The 23231-nt window shown below is 35.3% G+C and overlaps 1 protein-coding gene across 1 annotated transcript in view; it reads right to left on the bottom strand.

The window, feature by feature from the left end:
• Nucleotides 1-23231, bottom strand: part of CCDC14 (coiled-coil domain containing 14) — a 44627-nt gene that overhangs the window by 10709 nt on the left and 10687 nt on the right. Inside the window, exons 6-12 of the mRNA XM_019738991.2 lie at nt 19145-19381; nt 18933-19039; nt 17598-18093; nt 15416-15557; nt 4840-4922; nt 2748-2966; nt 2539-2671 (exon numbers count right to left, since the gene is read on the bottom strand). Coding sequence (XP_019594550.2) covers nt 2539-2671; nt 2748-2966; nt 4840-4922; nt 15416-15557; nt 17598-18093; nt 18933-19039; nt 19145-19381 — 1417 coding nt within the window. The remainder of the gene's footprint in view (nt 1-2538; nt 2672-2747; nt 2967-4839; nt 4923-15415; nt 15558-17597; nt 18094-18932; nt 19040-19144; nt 19382-23231) is intronic.

Raw genomic sequence — 23231 nt, 5'->3', positions numbered from 1 at the left:
AGAAAAATCTCTCAATAATGGGTCATCTTCTCTCAGAGAGAAGCTGTCCTTTCAAAACAGCAAACAAGGCTAAAGAGGGAATCTGAAAAATTGGCTCAGGTCCCAGCTCAGGCACCAACTAGCTGTGAAAATCAGGTTAAGTTCCTTAATTTCTTTGGGCTTGTATTTATGCTAATTTCTAGAATAATTATACTATTACAAATTCTGAAAACTGTTCTTACAGTTTTGTTAATTTTCTTCGCAAATGCACCACACATGTTAAAAGTTTTTAGTCTAGTTTATTCTTAAAAAAAGATGTATCTCCCTACATAAATAATCAATGCACTAGAATAAGCTTTCTGCTTCATGATGCGGACATTTAGCAACTAAAATGTTTAAATATTTTTGTTTGTGTTTTACACATATAGGTATATTTGGAACTTAATATATAATAAATGTTTGTTGAATAAATGAATAAGCAAATGAATCCATCTATTTATCCACCCATATCCCAGGTTGAAAAATGCTAAGGTTTACTTAGAGTACATTAGGCATGGAGTTATTACCAGGAATAAACTATCCTATTATAGCTAAGGCCATGACATGTGAAAGAGTGAAAGAAAACATGTCTAGGAATTAAGAGATGTGCGTTGTAGTCCCAGCTCTGTTATTCAATTTGTATTAATATTTAATTTGCATGGTCCCAGTTTCCCCATCTATGAAAATGCAGATATTAAAATCTTCCCTCTGTAGACAGGGGAGAGAGGACTTTTTTTTTTTTTTTAAATCAAAGTACTTTATAAATAAAAGATAACATCAGCTTCTGATTTCATGCCCGTAAAGGAGCAAGATTTTGTGGTATGAAGAGAAAAACTGTGAGAAGAAGAGTAAACTCCCAGGGAACCAGATTCTCTGCTTCACTCTCTGTTTGAGGCTGAGAACCAAGCCCCTCGCTCCCAGTGACACTGAAGCAACCGCGCATGGACCTGGACCCTGCTCACTTGTGTCCTTTTTCTTTTCCAAACGGACTATATATCAATACACTTTTTAAAAAGTTGGAGATTAAATTTATATACTATAAAAGTCATCTTTTAAAAGTGTACAACTTAGTGGGTTTTAGTATTTTCAGAGTTGTACAATCATCACCTCTACCTAATTTCAGACATTTGCATCACCTTAAAAAGGAACTCTGTACCCATTAGCAGTTACACCCTAGTCTCCCCTCTCTCCCCAGCCCTGGGCAACCACTAATCCACTTTTTGTTTCCATGGGATTGTCTACTCTGGACATTTCATATAAATGGAATCCGTACAGTAGGTAGCCTTTTGTGACTGGTTTATCATAAATATTTGATAACAACAGACTTTTCACCCCAAAAGTACTCCTCAGAAACGAGATTCTTTTTCTTTGGAAACCTTATAAAGGCTTTCATAAGACAGCACATTTTCTCAATTATTTTATTTTAAATGAGAGTGGTATAGGCCAACATTTTAGGAACTTTGACTAGAGCCTAATTAATTATAACACTACATGAATATAAGAAGTGTCTTTGCTTTTCCTACTGTTCAATAAAGTTTGAATAAAATTATTCTTTGAAATATGAAAGTGGATGAAAAGCAATATTTCTATGCTAACATAACTTCTACAAAGTCATTTCAAATGTTTACAAAACTAAATGAATAAACTAAATAATATATATATTACTATTTCATCTATTTTTCTCCTAAAAGTTTATAATTCAAAATGGATCTGCTCATTTAAAATACAAAGGAGACTGTTTTCTATTCAAAATTGTTTTATATTTAGAGCTATGAACTTCCAGGATCACTCAAAGGCGCAGTCAGATGTGACGATATGCAGGCCTAAAATAACTGACTTCTGGGATTTTAAAAAGTAGTTAAAAATCCAAATCTTAGCAAATGTCTCAAGAGAAAACTGAACTATATAAGTGTGTACCATATAAAAATTGAGTAATGCACACCTGAAACTACTAATAAAAACAACTGAGTGAGGTGATTTTATTTATTTGAGTAAGGAGAACGAAGGGATCTTAGGGGTTGCTGCCATCTCCCTCATTTTACTGATGAAATGCGTGAGGCTCAAAGAGGCTAAATGACTTACCCAAGATCATATGCTAGGAGGGCTTACTGTGCTAGGTGCTTATCCTGACATTTCTTAGTCCCCCTATCAACCGTATTTAACGTTACGGCTGAGGTAAATAACTTGCTCAACGTCACATAGCTAATACATGGTAGAGCTGGGATTCCACTCAGGTCTCTCAAACTTCAGAGCCAGAGCGCTCTTAACCATTTTGCTATACAAGTCTTCAGCTCCTCATCACGGCCCTTTTCCTGGAATCACATGACTTCAAAAAGCATTTAGCCAGGTTCGAAATTTCTAAACTAACTTAATTGGAGCAACAACAATAAAAATCATTAGAAATTAGCAAAAAATTGATAAAATAAGAGAAAAAGGGAACAGTCAGCAGTTCTAAAATTATTTTGAAGCTCATAGATACATCTAATCAAAGGAATAAGTTATTCAAATAGCCAGTATTACCTGGTTAAGTCTCTCAGTCGAGTCACCTCGGCATCACGCTGACGTAATGTTATTCCCAATATCTGATTTTCCTTTTCAGCAGCTTCTAACTTAAACTGGGAGCTTTTCACATTGACTAAGGCTTCCTCCAATTCTAAAACGACAAACAAGTTTCACTTTCCTTACTCCTTTTTAAAAAATGTGACCATAACTACAGTTCAAATACGTACCAATTTTTATTCTAGTTGTCTCAATGTCAAATTGCTGTTTATTATCAAGTATAGTTTGATCTTTCTCTTTAAATATATCAGCAAATTTTTTGTTTTCATCTTTCTGATTTTCAATCACTTTTAAAAGCTCTTCATTTTTACTCTGTAGTAATTCCTGGCTCTTCAATGACTCCTGTAATTGATTCTGCAGTGACTTATTCAATGATTGAAGAGAAAACACTGTAAGACAAAACAGATCAAATAATTACTTCCCCAATTTAAAAAGTACATACTTGAGATCTGTTTTTTAAAAAAGAAAAAGCTTAGAATTTATTGATTTCACTTAACAATTATGTGCTTGAGCACTTCTATGTTAATACTAAATGTATTTTGTAAAATTGTTTGGCAGAAGCTATGCCTTCCTTCTCCAATTGATATTTTGGGCATTAAAAAAGATTTTTTTAACCTTTTTTAATGCAAGAATAATACATGCACAAAAATTTTAAAAGTTCCAACACCACGAAATACCAATGATTCTCTGTGAAGAATCTCTCTCCCATCCCACCTCCACTCTCCCCCAGAGATGAACACTATTAACTTTGGTATCTTTCTTGAAAACATTTTTGCAAGTAATACATATTTAAACATAAATTAATCATACCACAGTATAGCCATAGTTTCTAACCTTGCCTTTTCCCCCCATAAGATTTTATGTATCAGCCATATATCTATCACACTCTTTCTAACGGCTATAGAAGTATGTGATACCATTTTTTTAAACAACACAGGCTTGAGTGAAGGCTTACTTTGTGTGAAGCACTATAGTAGAATTGGGGCACACAGTGGTGAACAACAGAGACATGGCCCACACTCTCATGGAGCTGGCAACAAACAAGTGATTATAAGTAGCAATAAATGCTCTCAAGGAAACAATAAGTAAATGCGTACAGAATAAAAAGACATAAGCTAGTTAGAGTAGGAACCACTGATATCCCTACTTCCCATCTGGGCCTCTCTCCCCCGCATCCTCCCTACCCCCATCATTTATTCAGAGCAAAATTCCAGTGATCTTTTCCAAAATTATTCTGAAGTTGAACACTTTTATGATGTGCATATTCTGTTGGGTGCTCATATTTTTCTTATTCCTTTGTAAGAGGAATAAAAGAAAATTAAGCCTTTGTCATATCACGTTTGCCATTTTGTTGATGCATTTTGAATGTATTTATAATTTTGCTGAGCAGAAAATGGAAAACAAAATTTGGGGGGGTGGGCATATTTTATCAATCTTTTCCATTTTGGCATCTGAGTTTCTGTCAGGCTTAGGAAATGTCCTCCCCAACTCCCCAAAAAAGTTCTCATCCTTCCCTCTAGTACTATTAGTTTTTGTCCTTTTCCTTTTCTTTGACTTTAAGCTATGTGATCCATGAGGACAATTTGGCAATAGCTGTCAAAATTCCAACTGTATATACCCATTGGCTCTTCATTTCTGCTATAATCAATAAAAACATTTGCTCACACATGTGCACAGACATATGTGCAGCACTGCTGGCATTGAGAAAATGGGGAAGTATCTAGATACCTATCAGCAGAGGACTTTAAATGCATAATCCTATAAGCAGAATATCCAAGTAGTCCTTAAATAGAAATAAACATGTTTATATATTTTGATAGAGAAAAATATCCACTACGTGTTAAGTAAATACAAGCTACAAAAGAGTACATACCATACAAATCTCATACAAATCTCATATATACATACATATATATATATAAATCTCATTTCTACAAAAAGCAAAGTATTTACATAGTTCTATTAGTACCTGTCACATGGTAGCTACTCAGTAACTATTTGTGAAGTAAATCAATCATATAGCAACAGAAAATATGTGAAAGGAAATACAGCCTTTTTTTAAAATGGGGCACATGGATTTTTTATTTTTCTGTTCCTATACTACTTTAAATTTTAATAAGGAGTATTATTCCTATTTTTAAATTTTTTGATAAAAAAAAAGTCCATTCAAGACAAAGATATAATTAAGAAAGTTCAATTCTTTATCAATATTTCCAGAGCCACAAAGAATTTACCATCAGTTCTTAAAGTTCTTTTACCTACATTCAAGGTTACATTCCCATGAACTAGATGCCTTTCGAGTTTTTTCTTGTTCTCTAAGTTGCTGGTTCATAATTCTCAACTGCCTAAGGAAATAATAAAGATATATGAACATAAATACAAGAATCCCAAGCTTATTTAACAGTGTACATTTGACAGTCTATTTAAACAGATAATACAAATGATGGCACCCAGGACGACAGCAGAAGTCCATCTCAACCCTAAAACAAAAGACAAAAACCAAATAAAACCACACTATTATGTATAGGTCTGAGATAATTTTAAAAGATTGACGGGGACAGCATAAAACTTCTCTCTAGGGAAAGGTGAACTTCTCTGATTTTTCCTCTTTTCTTTTTTGTTCTCTTATCTTTTCAATCAATAATATCTTTGTTTTCCTATTTCTTTCATTTCCTATCTCCTCTTGCTGTTTTCTTCTGCCTTGATTCTCTGTATTTTCTCTATACTATAGTAATGATCTACTTTTTAAAAGATACGTCATAACTATGAACTAGAATACCTACAGGAACTGACTGCTATCAGACATCTATCTGCTTAGTTTGTCACACACTGAAAAAAATTGGGAAATGCAAATCTATACTTCTAATAATTTCTTTATTAGATGGAAAAGTTAATGGTCTAATTTAAGTAAAGAGAATAATAAACAGCAACTTTGCCCTACAATGAACTTCCTAATATGTAGCTGCTTCACAAATAGAAACATACAAAAGGAACTAAAAAAGTGTTTTCTTTAATTCTAAGAAGTTAATACTAAAAAAGGTTATCTCTAATATCAGTCCAGAATTATTTATCTGAAAATATTCTGCATTAAAGTATTTGTTCTTGTTACGAATCTAAAATAATAGTGCCCTACCTCACAACATTTATATGTATTAATTCCAGATGGATTAAAGAGCTAAACATAAAATATGCAAACAAACCCAACTATGCAAGCTTCATGTGGATATCTACATAACCTTGAAGTAGAAAGGCATTCCTAAACAAGACTCAAAATCTAGCAACCATCAGGGGAAACAATGAAGGATTTAACCATATGAAAATTTGAAACTTGTTCTAGAATTAACAATCTAGAAGAAAACAGTTTCTACATATATAAATGACAAAAGGTCCAAAACATTTAAAGAGCTCTTACAGAACAGTTAAGAAAGGCAGAAAAAAAGTGACCAAGGAGATACATAAATATGAGAAGATCCAAGATGGTGGAGTAGATAAACATTGTGCCTGTTTCCTTCCATGAACACATTAAAATTACAACTAAATTATAGAACAATCAACCTGGAGAAGCATCTGAAGTCTGGCTGAATATAAGTTTTATAACTAAAAATATAAAGAATAAGCCATGTCAAGGCTGGTAGGAGGGGCAGAGACACAAAATGGGATGGCCCCAAACCTCCGGGTGGTAGTTGAGAATCAGCGGAGGAGGTTCCCCCAGAGGAGTAAGGGACCCAAGCAACGCATCAGGCTCCCCAGCCCAGAGTACTGGTGACAAGAAGAGGAGCCCCCACAACCCCTGGCTGTGAAAAACAGTGGGGATTCTGATCATCCACGTGGGATGAAAGGCTGCGGGAAATGCAGACATCTTCGGAAAAGACCCGCACACAGACTCACTCACAGGCCACTCACCCTGGGGTCTGGCAAAGGGAAGGTGACTTGGGGATCAGAGGCACTGGCCTCGGTATGCTCTGAGACTTTTGCTGAGTATCTCCAGGCTCAGCACTGGCACCGAACCAGAATCTACATTAACCTGGTAACCACAACTCTTCCAACTCTAGTGACTCCCTGAAACCCTGCCTCACCCAATTTGTGTACTGCTAGAGGTTTTATTAGTGGCTGAACCTTAAGGGAGCTGGCAGGTGGCAGCGGGCTTCAGGGTGTTCTGGTTTTTTGTGGAGCTACCTCAGGCCAGGTACTGGTGGCAGACATCCTCAGTTCGCAGCACAGCCTCTCCCACACATCTCCAGGTTTAGCACAACCAGCGAACAACTGCAGACGACTTTGCAGCTCATACCAGGGTAGTCCCCGGCAGGTCACAGGTAGTGGGTGACCTGGGCCTGCACCGGAGCCCCTCCCAAGAGGTCCCAGAACCAACATACTTGGAGGCTGGCTTCAGACTACAGCAGAGCACCGCCCAATTAGTCCCACAAGCAGTACACAGAAAGGGAGGTATCAACAGGCACCAGAGTCTCCTGGAGGAGAATCCCACTCAGTGAGGGGATCCCCCAGTACAGCAGCCCATGAGCTGTGGATGTGGCCAAACCCCACAATCAACCAGCCTGAGGGCCAATCCCACCCACTGTCGTGCCAATAGCACTCAAGGCTCAACTATAACAGGAGGGCACACACAACCCACAGAAGGACGCTCCTGGGGCAAGCAGAGCAGGTGACCAGGCAAACTGTGCCAGGGCCCCACAGGGCACCTACTACATATGCCCACCCAGTCAAGACTGGGAGACATAGCAGATCTACAAAATATGTAGAAACAAACATAGAGAGACAGCCAAAATGAGGAAACAAATGTGTCCCAAATGAAAGAACAGGAGAAAACTCCAGAAAAAGAACTAAACAAAATGGAAGCAAGCAAACTACCACAGACAGAGTTCAAAACAATGGTTATAAGGATGCTCAAGGAACTTAGTGGGTACTTCAACAAAGAGATAGCAAGCATAAAAAAGGACATAGAAACCATAAAAAAGAACCAGTTAGAAATGAACAATACAATAACTGAAATGAAGAATTAACTAGAAGGAATAAAAAACATGAGGATAGTTTAAGAAACCTCTGGGACAACATCAAGCATAACAATATTTGCATCATAGGAGTACCAGAAGGAGAAGAGAGAAAGCAAGGGATTGAGAACATATTTGAAGAAATAATGACTGAAAACTTTCTTTACCTGGTGAAGGAATTAGACATACAAGTCCAGGAAGCGCAGAGAGTCCCAAATGAGATGAACCCCAAAAAGGCCCACACCAAGACCTATTATAATTAGAATGTCAAAGGTTAAAGACAAAGACAGAATCCTAAAAGCAGCAACAGAAAGGCAACTAGTAACTTATAAGGGAGCTCCCATAAGATTGTCAGCTGATTTCTCAACAGAAACTTTGCAGGCAGAAGGGATTGGCCTCACATATACAAAGTGATGAAAAGCCAGGATCTACAACCAAGACTCCTCTACCCAGCAAGGCTATCATTTAAAATTGAAGGATGGATAAAGAGTTTCCCAGACAAGAAAAAGCTAAAGGAGTGCATCACCACCAAACTAGTATTACAAGGAATGTTACAGGGCCTTCTTTAAGAGGGGATTAAAAAAACAAACAAAAAAAACATCAAAATTATGAATAATAAAATGGCAATAGTTACATATCTATCAACAATTACTTTCAATGTAAATGGATTAAATTCTCCAACCAAAAGACATAGGAGGGATGAATGGATAGAAAACAAAACCCTTACATGTGCTGCCTACAAGAGACTCACTTCAGATTGAAACACACACAGACTAAAAGAAAGAGATGGAAAAAGTTATTTCATGAAATGGAAATGGGAAAAAGAAAAGCTGGAGTAGCAATACTTATACCAGACAAAATAAACTTCAAAACAAAGGCTATAACAAGAGACAATGAACAACCCAGTAATCCCACGTTTGGGTATTTATCCTAAGAACCCAAATGCTACTTCGAGGTATATGTGCATTCATACGTGCATTGCTTTATAATGGCTAAAATGTGGAAGCAGCCTGGGTGTCCATTGATGGAAGAAAGGATAAAGAGGAGGTGGTACATATATACAATGGAATATTGCTCAGCCATAGAAGAGAGTGGGTTCTTGTCACCTGCGGCGGCATGGACGGACCTGGAGATAATTCTGGAGTAGAGTGAAAGACAGAGAAAGACAGATGCAATGTGATTTCGCTTATATGTGGAATCTAAAGAACAAAATAAATAAAACAGAAACACACGCATAGATACAGAAAACATTTTGAAGGTTGCCAGAGGGGCGGGGGTGGGGGGTTGGGAGTGTGGGTGATAAAAGGGGAAGGGATTAAGAAGTACAAATTGGTCGTTACAATGCAGTCATGGGTACAGCATAAGGAATATAGTCAATAATATTGTAATAACTATGTACAGTGTCAGATGGGTACTAGATCTGTTGGCATGATAGATGGGAGGGGATTGGGGGCAGGGTAAAAAAGAAGGGATTAAGAAGTGCAAATTGGTAGTTAAAAAATAGTCATGGAGATGTAGAGTAAAGCATAGGGAATATAGTAAATGATATAGTAATAACTATGCCAAGTACCAGGTGGGTACTAGACTAGTCAGGGGAATCACTTCTTAAATTATATAAATGTCTAACCACTATGCTTTGTACCTGAAATTAATATAAAATAATATTGAATGTCAACTGCAATTGAAAAATTAAAAGGAGGGGAAAAGGTGAAGGGGAATAAGAGGCCCAAATTTTCAGGTATAAAACAAATAAGTCACAGAGATGTAATGTACAGCGTGGGGAATATAGTCAGTAATATTGCGATAACATAGTACAGTGTCAGATGGTTGCTGGACTTATTGTGGTGATCACTTCCTTAGGTATATAAATGTTGAATAACTATGGTGTACCCCTGAAACTAATATAATATTGTATGTTAGCTATATGTTTAATAAAAATCTTTTTTAAAAAGTGACCAAGGATAAGAATGGGCAATCACATAACAAAACTGGCCTATAAGCATTTGAAAAATGCTTAGTCTCATTAGTATGAGGAAATGCAAGTTTAAAACGGGAGATATTCTATGGCCATACTATTGGCAAAAATAAAAGGAAATAACATTATTTGTGGGTGAAGGCAATGTGATAAAGGGCAATGAATTGTCTCAATTGAGGGAGTCTATTGGTGTAGCCATTTTGGATGGCAATTTGGCAGTATCAAACAAAATGTAATTGTTCCAGCACTATTTATTGCAAAGATGATTCTTTCCCCATTGAATTTCTTAGGCATCTTTATCAAAAATCAGTTATCTATATGTGTGAGTTTGTTTTTCGACTCTTATTCTGTTTCAATTATCTATTTGTCGACCTTTATGCCAACACCATACTGTCTTGATTACTACAACTTTATGTCTTGGAATAGGATAATGGCAATTTTTCCCAAAATTGTTTTGGTTATTTTAGATTCTTTGAATTTCCATATAAATTTATAATCACCTTTCTACAAATATGCCTGCTGGGGTTTTCACTGAAATTACATAGGATCTATAGATCGTTTTTGGGAAAACTGACATCTTAACAATAAGTCTTATAATCAATGTATCTGGTTTATCTCTCACTTATATATCATAGGTCTTCTTTAATTTCTGTCAGCAGTGTTTTGCAGTTTTCAGTGTATAGGTCCTGTACACATCTTTTGCAATTTATCCCTAAACTTCATATTTTTTGATGCTAATATAAATCATATTGACTTTAAATTGCACTTCAGATTGTTCATTGCTAATACATACAAATATAATTGCCTTTTGTATACTGATCTCATATCTTTCGACCTTGCTAAGCTCATTTACTAATTCTAGTAGCTTTTTTGTAGATTCCGTAGGATTTTCTACAGAGACTATCACGTCATCAGCCAATAAGGCAGTTTTACTTCTTTTGTTTCCAACGTGGCTGGCTTTTATTTCTTTTTTTTTTGCCTTATTGCACTAGTTAGACCCTTTAGCACAATACTGAATAGAATAATTATTATTTGCTGGATATCATTCAGACATCTTTCTAGCATAGACAGAAAAATTAGGTAAGCAGAATTAAAACCAATGGGATGATATTACAAATGCTATTTAAAAATATTTTGTGTTCAGTTTAGGATTACGTGATTTTAACTGAAGGAAAAGTAACAAGTGGAACGAGAACTCATTAATGAACTTTAGGCAAATATCTCTCTACTTTAAAAAAACATTATTCCTAAATAACCTAAAATATAGGAAATAAAATTTACATTGTCAAGGTTACTAACATTCTATTCTGTAACTATATTTTCCATAGTTGTCTTAGTTCTATACATAAATTCAATGTTCATCTCTAATCCACTCCTTTATGTGAATTCATCTCTTGGTTTACTGGACTTTGATATTGAATAATTTTTGTTTGTTTGGTTTTAGACTCCAAGGGTACTGTATTTCCTAAGTTCTTGCATACCTGAGAATATGATTGCTGCCTTTACACTACAAGGACAGATGGATCACATACTTAGATTCTTAGGGCATACTTTTTCCCTTAGAACTTTGTAAATGATGTTCTATGATCTTTAAGCAATGACTATAGCTGTGAAAAGGCTGAGGCCAGCCCACAATTTTTCTCTTTATACATATTTTGCTTTTTTATTTTGAGTGTCTATAAAAGTTAATTCTATTTTGTCCTTAAGGTGTAGTAACTTTATCAGTTTATGTCTTGGTGTTAATTATTTTGATAGTTTTTTTGGATCCTCTATGCCCTCCTTTCTGGACACAGATCTTTAGATTAGTAAATTTTCCTTTATTTATATATACAGAGGGTGCCAAAACAATGTATACATATTTTAAGAAAGGAAAACTGTATTAAAATTGTAATACTCAATATATACCAATAACAAAAGATCAATACAAGTCACATTTGACTTCAGCAACTAAAAGAGGTGCTCAAAGTGGTTACCATCAGCATCTAGACATTTTTGATTACAGCAAACTATTGCTTGAGCAATGTTGACCAAAGTGTCTACTTGTGTACGTTTTTCTGGCACCCCCGGTATTTTAAGGTTGTCTTTAATCTTTTGGTTCCGTTCTCTTTTTCAAGAACACTAATTATGCCAATTTTGCCTTCTTTTGTTTCTCTTCCATATGTATCATCTTATTTATACTAATTTTTAGATTATTCTTTTTCTATTTTGTTTTGTATTATTTCTTGAAACATATCCACCACACATTCAATCTCCTAACAAATATTTATTAGAGTGAGTGCTAGGCACAATTCTCAGCACTAAAAATGCAGAAACAAATAAAAGAGACAAAAATTCAGCCTTCTCAAATTCAGAGATACAAAGGAGAACAGGTTACTAGGGGCTGTGGGTGAAGGGAGAAGGGTATTACTGTTTAATAGGTACAGAGTTTATACTGGGGATGAAAAAGTTTTGGATATAGATAGTGGTTATAGGAACAAAGCATTGTGAATATACTTAATGTCACTGATATGTACACTTACATATGGTTAAAAAGATAAATAGTCATATATTTTACTACAATGAAAATAAATTATTTTTAAAGGGGTTTGGGAAGGGAAGTAAGCTAAGGCTGGGAGGAGACACTAAAGGAATTTAATAACAACTGAAACAAAGATTACTTTGGGGAAGAACAGCAAAAGCCAATAAAAAACAAAAAAAATTCAGCCTTCCTATTGCTTAGGTTCTTATGAAACATAACATCCTTGACACTTTATGTTTGCTAATTTTTTTTGTTTGTTTCTAATGGGGCTTTCAATTTTTGTAATACTTTTTGCTTTTCTCTTTTATTTTGCTGAGCTCATCTAATTTGTTTCTTCTCTTTTTACTGCCTTATGTTCTTTAAGCATTTTCTCAATTTTTCTTGTCCTGCTTCTATGGATTCCATAATTTCCTGGAGACTTTAGAATACCGTTTCAAGTTTTCCTGGGTTTTCTTTGGGTGACTCATCTTGTGATGTTCATTCTTGAACCTACCTTTGTCCCTTTTGTCAGTTTATTTATTTTGAATGTTATGCAAAGATCTCTCCTCCTATAAACTTATTTCTTTCCATAGGTTTTGTAACATCACATAGTTTTCCTACTACTTCCTAAGGTGTTCCTTCTCGGGTTTCTTTCACAGGCTCTTCTTCCTGTTCTTTCCCTAAACGCTGTTATTCCCCAGCAATGTACCCTTGGCTGTGTTCACATTCTATGAATTTACCACTTCTACACTGATAACAAATCACTTGCTTATAATCACCATTGTCTCCAGTGCCAAAATGTGCCAGGTCTATAGTAAAAACTCAATAAAAATGTGTTCAGTGAATAACTCTCACACCTACATTTCTATCCCGGACATGCTCCTGTGCTCCACTTGTACCATACGTATGTCCAGATGGTCTAAAAGGCACATTTAACACGTCTACATTTTAACTCACCGGCTCTATCCCATTACATCTTCTACCTCAAAAATAAAAGAAATGAAAAACAATCTATTCTTCCTCTAGTAGTTTCTGCCCGGAAGAACCATGTTACCATCTGTCAAATGATCAAATCGAAAGACTGAATGTCCCTCCTGGCTCCTCCCACTCATTCCCATTTTACTTTTTTGTTCTGCGTGGGTACTAAATGGTCTCGTGTTTGAGACTGAAATCAGGAAGTGGTCATGAATTCTAACTTGCCCTATAAATATTAAAGCACTCTCTAGCTCGATGGTTCCTAACTAAAGTGGTATCCCTCCAACACTCATCCAGGAAATCTGGGAATGTTCCAGGGCTTTGGGTGGTCACAATGAATGGGGCATTACAGACACTTTGTGGTAGGGACCAGGACAGCTAAATGTTGAGCACTGTGTCAGGAGTTCCACACAAAAACTGTCCAGCCAAAAATGCCAAAAATGCCAAAATACCATAGAAAAAATGGATCGAGCTTTTTTTTTTTAAAGCCACAAGATGGCAATAAACTCCAAGAGAATCCTGAAAGATCACTTTCTGGCTAAAAAGAAATCCAAACAGAAAAAAAACTTTTTTGTTTCAAAGTGCTGAAAAACACTTTTGAATGAGCCAATGCATTCCAACTTTCATTTGTAATGGAGATTATGGATGATTCTAAGCTAAGATTTCCAAAGAGGCACAAAAATTCCTACACTTCTGCTGGAAACCTCATTCTGCTAAAAAGAGCATACATCTAAGAAATACTTCATTTTGCAATCATTTAAATTTTAGAAGGTCAAGTAAACAATGGTAATAGCATGCTACCAATTATTTGATAGCCATACCTTTAAAAACATGCTTGTTTACTTTAAATGGTTTATAGTATATTCTTTTATTCCACAAAATACACCTAAATACTGAAGTATAAATAAGTTAGTCTCTATTTCCTAGCAGAGCGAATGTAGAAGTACAGAAATCAAGATCATTGTGCTCTAAAGTCAAAGTGCCCAGGTTTGAGTCTTGTTTGTTAACTTAGGTTTGTGACCGTGGGCAAGTTACATAACTTCTCTGTGCCTGGGTTTCCTCATATGTAAATGAGAATAACAAGAATACATACCTTACAGAGCTGTTGTGAGAATTTAAAGGTGACACATATAGAAGTTGTTAATAGCCTGGCACATAAGAAACATCCAATAAGTGTTAAAAATAGCATTGGCTATTATCATTATTATTTATAGTTGGTTTTGATTTTAAAAACTAATATTATTATAGAGATCACTTAAGCCAGGACTGAAGACACATTTATTATTAGCATTTAAACCCCATCACACATCATACTGTGAAGAGACTAACGATTGATAGAGAAATAATCCTAAGCAAGTAACTCTCACTAGGTGTTGTGCCTTTGCAGGCTCTAGCTCCGTGAATTTGAGCTACTCTCCAACTAGGAATCCTATTTTATTGCTTTCCAGTTTTTTGACACTGTCTGTACAGGTTCTTGCAGGTCCTATTTGGTAGTGTCTATAGCTCATGCAACTATAATGCCCTCAGGGCACACTCACGCTGCAGTGCTACAGAAGTACCTGAAAATATCCTCCAATGCTCTGCAAAGCATACTGATACAAAGACACCAGGGTCGTGGCCTTGGTGGTCATCACTGAAACATTCAAAGTTAAGATATTGATAAAAACGAATTAAGACTATAATTCCAATATAAGTTAAGGTGGTGAAAAGAAAAAATATCTAAGAATTGAAGATTCTCTATGTCTGTGATGGGGCTTCTGATGCTCACCCATATCAGGTGCTCCTTTCCTTCTGGGTATGTGGGAAGGATGGGAAAAATGTGTGTCCCAGGTGTTTATATTAGGCAGGGCCATGTGCCTCGTTTTAGCCTACAAAATATAGTAGAAGTGATATTGTCACTTCTGGGCTGGGGCATGTAAGACTTGGTGTGCCATATCCATGTTCTTTTTTTCCTGGAAAACACTTATTGAGACAGTGGACTCATAATGGAGGGAACCTAACTCCTGAGTTACAGGATGAAAGAGAACCTCTGATGAGCCATGTTGGTCTTTGCTGTGTTATGCCACAGATTTTGGAGTTTGTTACTGCACTATAGTCTACACTAACCTGATAAATACCCTTAGGTACTTCACTATCCTATCTATATGCTACCAACCGACCGACAACGGAGGTAAAAGAGGTGGGAGAAAATACGTACTAGTGGGCAGAAGTAATGGAAGAGTTAGAGAATGCTAGCAATGTTTGGAAAAAGGGGAAGAAAAAGTAGAAACAATAAGACAGTAAAACTATTTTTCTTATGGAGCCCTAGATAATCTCATTTGGCACCTTTTGTTCTAGCCATGGGACATTTGTCATAGAGACAAAAATATTCAGAGCAATTCTTACCTGCGTAACTGAGCATTTTCACTTCTTAGTGGTTGCATGGCCAGTGCTATTTCAACTTGAATATTTGTGTTTCCACTTATTGCTGGAAGCAGAGATATACATGCCTCCAATTCTGTCAGCAATCTCTGAACTTCTGAATCCTCTACAAGAGGCAGAAGATATGAGTAAAAATAATATTGTAAATTGTTTTTAGATAAGATTATTCATGTGTATTACTAAAAAAAGAAAATTTTTCAGATATGTACATACTGGCTATAAATAAACTATTTCTAAATTTAATACACAAATCCTACTTTCCTCTTTCCTGCTACCTGCATTTGATTATTCAGAAAAATTCTGAAGAAATTAAATTCAGTAAACTAAAGATTAATCTTAAATCACAGATTAGTGATTTTTTTTTTTCAGTTAAAGAGACCAGTAGGAAGACGGTTTACACCTATTTCCTAATTCATATTACCAAAGGACTACAGACTCCTACAATTACTAACAGGTTTCCTATCATTGATATTACAATATTCAGTTTTACAACACAACCTTTGATCCTGGCATAAGCAAATAATTCACTTTAGGTGATTCAATTTGGCAAAATATCGAAGGAGAGTCTACTAAGATAGGTTTTATTACTTAATTTTATAAAGGAGATTTAACATAACCAGCCACACCTCATTGGATGGAGCATCAAAAGCAGCACCATTTCTGTTATCGACTGGGGGACGTGAGTGGTTTTGGAGGTGGCAGACACAGGTAGAAGGTGGATTTTAGATCTTTTGCCCTTTTACTTTTGTTCCTTCATTTCCATTCAAATTTTCTATACACTGAAAACATTCAATAATCATAATAGTAACTATCTGATACCCAAAAGAGGTAGGAAGTATATTCTAAGCTTCAAAAGTAACTCAATCCCACAGGTATTTTAATACCCTGATGATGAAAAGTACACCCACACAGTAAACAACTGTCCCTAATCACTAAGTGCTCCTCTGCCAGTCCTTTGTATAGCGGTTTCGCTCACAAGCACTGGTGGCAGAGACCTGGGCTCCACCAATTTCTAGCAATGTAACTTCAGTCACACTACTTAAACTTAACTCTTGCAGCCTAGATTTCTTCATGGTTAAATGGAGATAACAACAATACCTCATAGGGTTGCTGAGAGGATTAAATGAGCTACTGTTCTTCAAGCCTGTTTCCTCAACTGTAAAATGGGAGCAATCACAGTACCTTATAGGATTGCCATGAAGATTAAATGAGATAACGCGCATAAAACACTTAGCGTAGTGCCAGGCACATGGTAAACGTTAAAAAAATAATAGCTAATATTGTTACTATCTTTATTATTATTATTATTGCTACCACAAGTATTTGGTTAGGAGAATAGTAATAAGATGAAGATCTAACAAGATATTTTAATATATTAAACCTTTGGATTAATAGTGCTATGTTCCTATAGATACATTTTAAGATTTGCTATTTAGTTTGTCAGTCTGCAAACATTAAGTAGTCAGTCAGTGTTCTATAATCAATTATTGTGCTTCCTAAGATGACAAACCTGTAAATCATTCCAAGCAAAAGCCATTATTTAAAATATACACATGCAACGCAAACAAATGAATACAACCTGGCTCAAATATCTCATAGCTTCACATAGGACATTTTTCTTGATTTAATAATAACAAAAAAATCCCAAAAGTAAATTGAAAAGGGCATAAAAAGATTTGGGTTACTTCTCAAAGTGAGATTTGTGAAACATTGTAACAACTGGTTATTAAAGAAATCAGGGGAAGACAATCTCTGCATCTTTTTATTAAAATAGAAAAAATTATCAGTCTATTCAAGGGAGTTAATCATCTTTAGGGATCCTCTAAACCTTAAAAGTTTAGGTCTAAAAATTCTCTTTGGCTGAATCTTTTCAAGATCCCTTTGGATCAAGTAGAATTAATACCCTTGCAAGTAAGACTGTTTGATATTCCCTAGTACATTTCAAATCCACAGGAGATAAGAGGGATCAGACCCTAAAAAATAAGAATAAAACTGGTAGAACTCATTTCCTTATTAGCTTTGAAAAATAATACAAACTCCATGTCAATTATTCTAAATTTAAATGATGACTAAATAATATGACACTGCTATTAATATACAGCATTAACACCACGCTACAAAAATTACAAAGAGAGAACTCATTTACCTTGTTCTGCTAGCAGGGCCCTCAGCTCTCCCAACAAATACTTTATAATTCTAACTTTTTCAGCACTCTGGTTTGCATTTTTTTCCTTCTGGACATCCTTTATTCTTGAATCTCGCATATGTGTGTTTAAATCCTTTCCTTCACTTGTGACTTCTCCAGTATGTTCTTTGGCACATTTTGCTTCATTAGTGGCCAAGAAAGCTGGCTGTAATAGAGTGGGGCTTCGGTGTGCCTGACTGTCCAGCTGAGAATGCAACAGATTCATATATGTTTGGAAACACTTTAGTAGGTCTGGTTCCTTAGGAACTTGTTGTGGCAGAATCCCATTAGCAACAACCAGAGGCTGAAATGTTGGAATAGCTGGTTTGTCAGTTTGGGGCAGGCTACATGGAACTCCAAGACTAGTACTGAAGGAATTCCTCAGAATATCAGTACAGTTCCCCGAAACTGTTTTATGCTGTGATGATAACTGGTTGTCACCATCAGTCTGAACTTCCTAAAGAAAGAAAAAAACAAGTTAAATCTTCAAAAATGTAAATGCTGACTGGAAGGCATCAATTATAATAAACTCAAACCAAAAATATTAGAAAATGACTTTTGTAGGATGGAATTATAGATTACCAGTGAGTAAGCTAGAGTTCCCCTAGCACAATAGTCTAGTTTTTTAAAGCTTAATTAGTTTACTCTGTAATATGGAAACATTATAAAGCCATGACTAAAATAGATTGTTTATAAATATCACACATGGTTTAAAAGGCATCAAAAATTAGTCCACTTTGGGACTAAAACAAATTCTCACTTTGGGAAACTGCACTGAAAGAAAATAAGCTCAAACATACAAAAAGCTTCTGCACAAACATATTTACAGAAATGTTATGGTAGTAAAAAACTGACTGTTGCTTAAATATCTAACCATAGGGAGTAGTTACACAGACTATGGTGTATCTACTAAATAGAGTATTAACAACTTATTAAAATTTAAAAAAGGTATATATTAATAGAGATACACATTTAAAATAAAATGTTAAGTGAAAAAAAGCAGTACATAAAACTATATAAAACTTATGACTATATTTTTAAAAGAAAGTAAACTTAAATAAAAACCAGAAAACAAAATCTACACAGATAATTAAACAACTGGAAAGTGCTCTATCAATGTGTTAACAGCAATTGTGTTTGGGTGATGGATATGGGTGATTTCTTTTTTCTACTGATCTCCTCACCATTGTCTTTAATAAATAGGTAAACTTTTGTAATAAAAAAAAACTTTTCTCTCTTATGATGACAATTTCTAAAAGCAAATTATTACTTGTATAATATATAAACTGTACCCACAGAATGAACCATTGCAGGGCAGGGAGGCTGCTGAGGTAACTGGACTGGGGTGGAAGTAGATAAGCCATAACTAGAATGTGGAGTTGCCTGAGAGTCTGAGAGAGATTCTGAAAAGAGGGAGAAAAAGATCATTCACATCTCATATTGCTTATACAATAACCAGGTAACTTAGAGTTTCTATTCAGGCTTTTAAAAACATCATTCATACTAACCAGAACCAGACACAGTGTGGCAAGGTACAGCAGGGATTCCATTAGGGTTGTTCTTTGAAGCCAAGTTATTCATCAATGACATTTGAGTCTGCACATGCTCGCAGAGGGCTTGATATATTACAGGTGAATACATTCTATAATGATCTTGGAATGACCAATTTTGTGGCTTATCTGATGAGTCTCTTTCACTTCCAGCAGAAGCTTCATTAGGTATCTGTTTCTTATAATTTGAAGATACTAATGTGGAAGAAGGAAACAAGTTCTGGAAGTAATGATTCTTCAAAAACTTTTGTTGAAGATATTAGGGGGAAAAAAGGACTCTGAAGTAGCTCGATTCATTATATACTTTACAGAAAGGCTCTAGCACTTCCACCCCTAAAGAAAATCAGACATCCCAAATTCTTTTTTTATAGTTCATAATCAATTAAGTTCTCCAGACAAAAATTATCTGTACTATGTCTTTAAATTCTCTATTCAATGCTATTTGTAAAATCTTGCCTTCAATTATAAGACCCCTCTTAACCTTTTCACTGAGTTAATTGATTTCAAGTTTGTTCTCCAAAATGTGTCAGAAATCCACAGAAAATAATTATAGCATTTATATTTTAAGTAAATACAGTTAAGGTGTTACATTTCATTAAAATAAATGATTACTTTAAAGTATAAAAATTTCCTATTGTTATTCATTCTTCATAAACACAAAAATATAGAAAAATGTACATCTGCTTTCCTAAACTTCCTTTCTGGAACCCTGAGCTCATGGGGTAAAGTCGAACGCCGCAGTCAGAAGCATGGAAATATCATTCGACTATAGACAAACGTCGCAGCGAAAAGGTTAAGGGTGTTATTTCTCTCTAAAATCCAATAAAACTCTTACATCTTGCTCTTTATTTACTTCATGCTCTTGGGGGGAAAATGGAGTTAAAAAAGAATATTTTATAACAATTTGGATGCTTTGACCATTAAAAAAAAAAATCAATCTATCAGAGCTTTGAGAGCAAGATAAAAACGGACTTAATCTACACATTGCGTCATCAAACAGAGTCCTAACCTGGCACTTAAAGTCTCCGAAGCCTGACCACAACACCCAAATAGCCATGAATAAGTAGAAATGGATAAATTGTGGAGTGCTCATATGATGGAACACTATACAGCAATGGAAAAGAACAAATTACTGATATACACAACTACCTATATGAATTTAACAGACAATGCTTTCTGAAAGGTGTCAGACACAAGACTGTAGAGTGTACAATTGCATTTATATGAAGTTCAAAAACAGGTAACACTATCCAATGGAGGAGAGAAGTCAGAAAAGTGGTTACGCATGGATGACGGAATAGGTGCTGGGGAGAACACTGATGGAGCAGGAGCCTAGGACAGAGCTGAAAATGTTCTCTGTCTTCATCCGGGTGGTGACTATGTGGGAGTTTACACATGCAAAAATTTATGGAGATTTATACACTTGCTCTATGAAAGTTATTCCTTAATTGTTCAAAGAGTGAAATGGTTAAATTTTTTTAAATGGTATGGAATTCCACATCTATATATACAATTTATTGAAAATAATAACATTGCTAAAAGCATAAAACATGCATGTAAAAGCAAAATGTTAAAGGCAGATTAAGTACTATAACCAATGTAGAAAAAAATTTTAAAGAAAAAGACTAAATTAAAATTGGAATATGAAAATGGTTGGAAATATTACATGCTTCTGTTTTGACTTGAAGTATTACATCCTTCCTTTTTGACTTGGGGTATGCTTTCTTTTGAGATGATCCATTCCTGTGAACATACTTCCCAGGCCTGAATATAAGCTCTAACTTAGCTGAATAACTTTCGGTAAATTACTTAACCTGTCTTGACCTCCTCTTCCTCAACAGAAAAATGATGATAATAAAAGTATCATCTACTGCTTAAGATTGTTGTGAGAAGTAAACAAGATAACACTTGTAAAGTATCAATGTCTAGCACATAGTAAGAATTCAATAAATGTTATCTCTATTACCAAATGGCTGCACAGTCTTAAGATAGACAGATAAATATTTTATATTCACAAGTTTCCCATCTGATATTTGTAATATACCAGAGAATGTCATCTCTGAGGTGATACAACCAAAAGCAATAATAGTTATTCTTCACTATCTGAGCAGATGAGCTACAACAAAATTAGTTAATTAACATTTCTGTAAAAAAACTACTTATTGGAAATACAGTTTTATAATAAATCAAATGGAAAAATATCCTCTAAAATAAAATATTTTATCTTTTAAATATAAAATGATGGACAGTGAGAGCATAGCCCATGTCCATTCAGCACATAGCTCTTCCATTCTTCTTGATTCGTGGGTCTCTTTTCTGCTCTTGGATTTCCTTTGGCCTCAATTGAGATAAGAATTGTCTGATTTGAGGAATTCTCAGCTTTCACACTCACAGGTCCCAGACATTGGCTCTCATTTACCTTTTTTTCAAAGGGTGGTTTTCACAATCTCTGATAAAGATGAGCTACAATATTATGCCTCTGCCAGCAGGTGTCATCATCCAACATAAATTAAGGAACTTCAAACATATTTGTTAAAATTCATAGCCTTAGAATTAAAATAACTTATTTTGCTACTTTATTAACTCAATCCCTATGAAACGCCACTGATGATGCTGAAGATTTATATTCAAGAGACAAAATCTTAATGCAAATTATCCAAGACAAGTTAAAAACAATAAATAGATATAAAAAACACTGCATTTATATTAATACTATACAATTTTAAAATAAACAAAAAAACCAACAACAACAAAATGAGCCTGTTACTACACAAATACAAATGAAGCATATTTTGTTCTTGTTGATTACACCAAAGCAGCTTACATAAAAATTTTACCTAACAAATTAGTATGGCAATATGTCTAATTGGTCTTAGTTGATAATTAGAATTCATGAAAGGGACTCACTCATTTATTTAGTCCACACAACTTTTTCACTCTTTGAATTCCAGATGCTGTACAGCACCGTTGCTTGGATCTACAAGTCTTGTGTGACAGTTAATGCCTGCCATCCAAATGTAAAACAAACATCTACTGCAGATAAGAGCTGCTGGATACCTATTATAATTTGAAATATGTAAAAGGACACCTGGCCTAGATGGGGGCAATCAATGCTGAAAGTGTTCTGCCTGCAGTGGTTTATTTCCTCAAGGTGAGGGCAGCACCACATATGTTACTGAAAGGAGAGTCATGTGTCAGTTAACAAACATAAAAAGTTGCTTGTTTAAAAAAATGTTTTTCTTGTTGTTGTTGTTGTTTTGCTTTTAAGGAGGGTGCAGGTCACAGTGGCCCATACGGGAATCGAACCAGCAACCTTGGTGTTATCAGCACCACACTCTAACCAACTGAGCTCACCGGCCACCCCTAAAAATGTTTTTTCTTTAAATGTCAGGAACACTCTAAAGTCAGCTCACTGCACTTTTGGAACTGCCTCTCTGCCTCTTTATTCCCCATATGCATCTAGGTGGGCAGACTTGACTCCACAGGCACTAAATGATCAGGCAGGTCCCAGGCAGAAAGAACATAAGGAGACCACTCCTCAGAAGATGGCTCACATTGAAACAGTAAGATAACGTATGTTAAAATTAAAATTATACATAGATAGTAGTTAACATATTGTACAGATTCCTTAAAATTCTATTGACAATTAAGTCATTTGTGGCGAGAGAGCAAAGAGCAAATGCTGAGTGTGGTTTTTGTATATTGTTGAGCGCTGTGATAACAGAGCAAAAACCTTGTACTGGTTAACAGCTGCCAACCACACAAACAAAAAGATATCCTTTCTAGATAGTGCTATAGTTTGGTAAACTATAAAAGATAGAGATATTGAACTAAAGGAAAGGAGGCTTCTGCTTCTAATGAGTCAACCTTAGGAACAAATAAGTCAATGAGAACTAATTTCTAATATTGCAAACCTAAAGGAAATTGTCCTATGTGAAGTAGGTCCTTCCTTCTGATGACGAAAGTGTAGGAGAAATGACGGTAAGAATACTGTATCCTGATCACAGGAAAAAATTGCTAATGTGACTCTCATCCAAACGAGAAT

This window comes from Rhinolophus sinicus, linkage group LG01, assembly GCF_036562045.2.
Source record: "Rhinolophus sinicus isolate RSC01 linkage group LG01, ASM3656204v1, whole genome shotgun sequence".
Lineage (NCBI taxonomy): Eukaryota > Metazoa > Chordata > Mammalia > Chiroptera > Rhinolophidae > Rhinolophus > Rhinolophus sinicus.
Note: the sequence above shows the minus strand (reverse complement) of the source record. Positions and strands in the feature narration are given on the sequence as shown.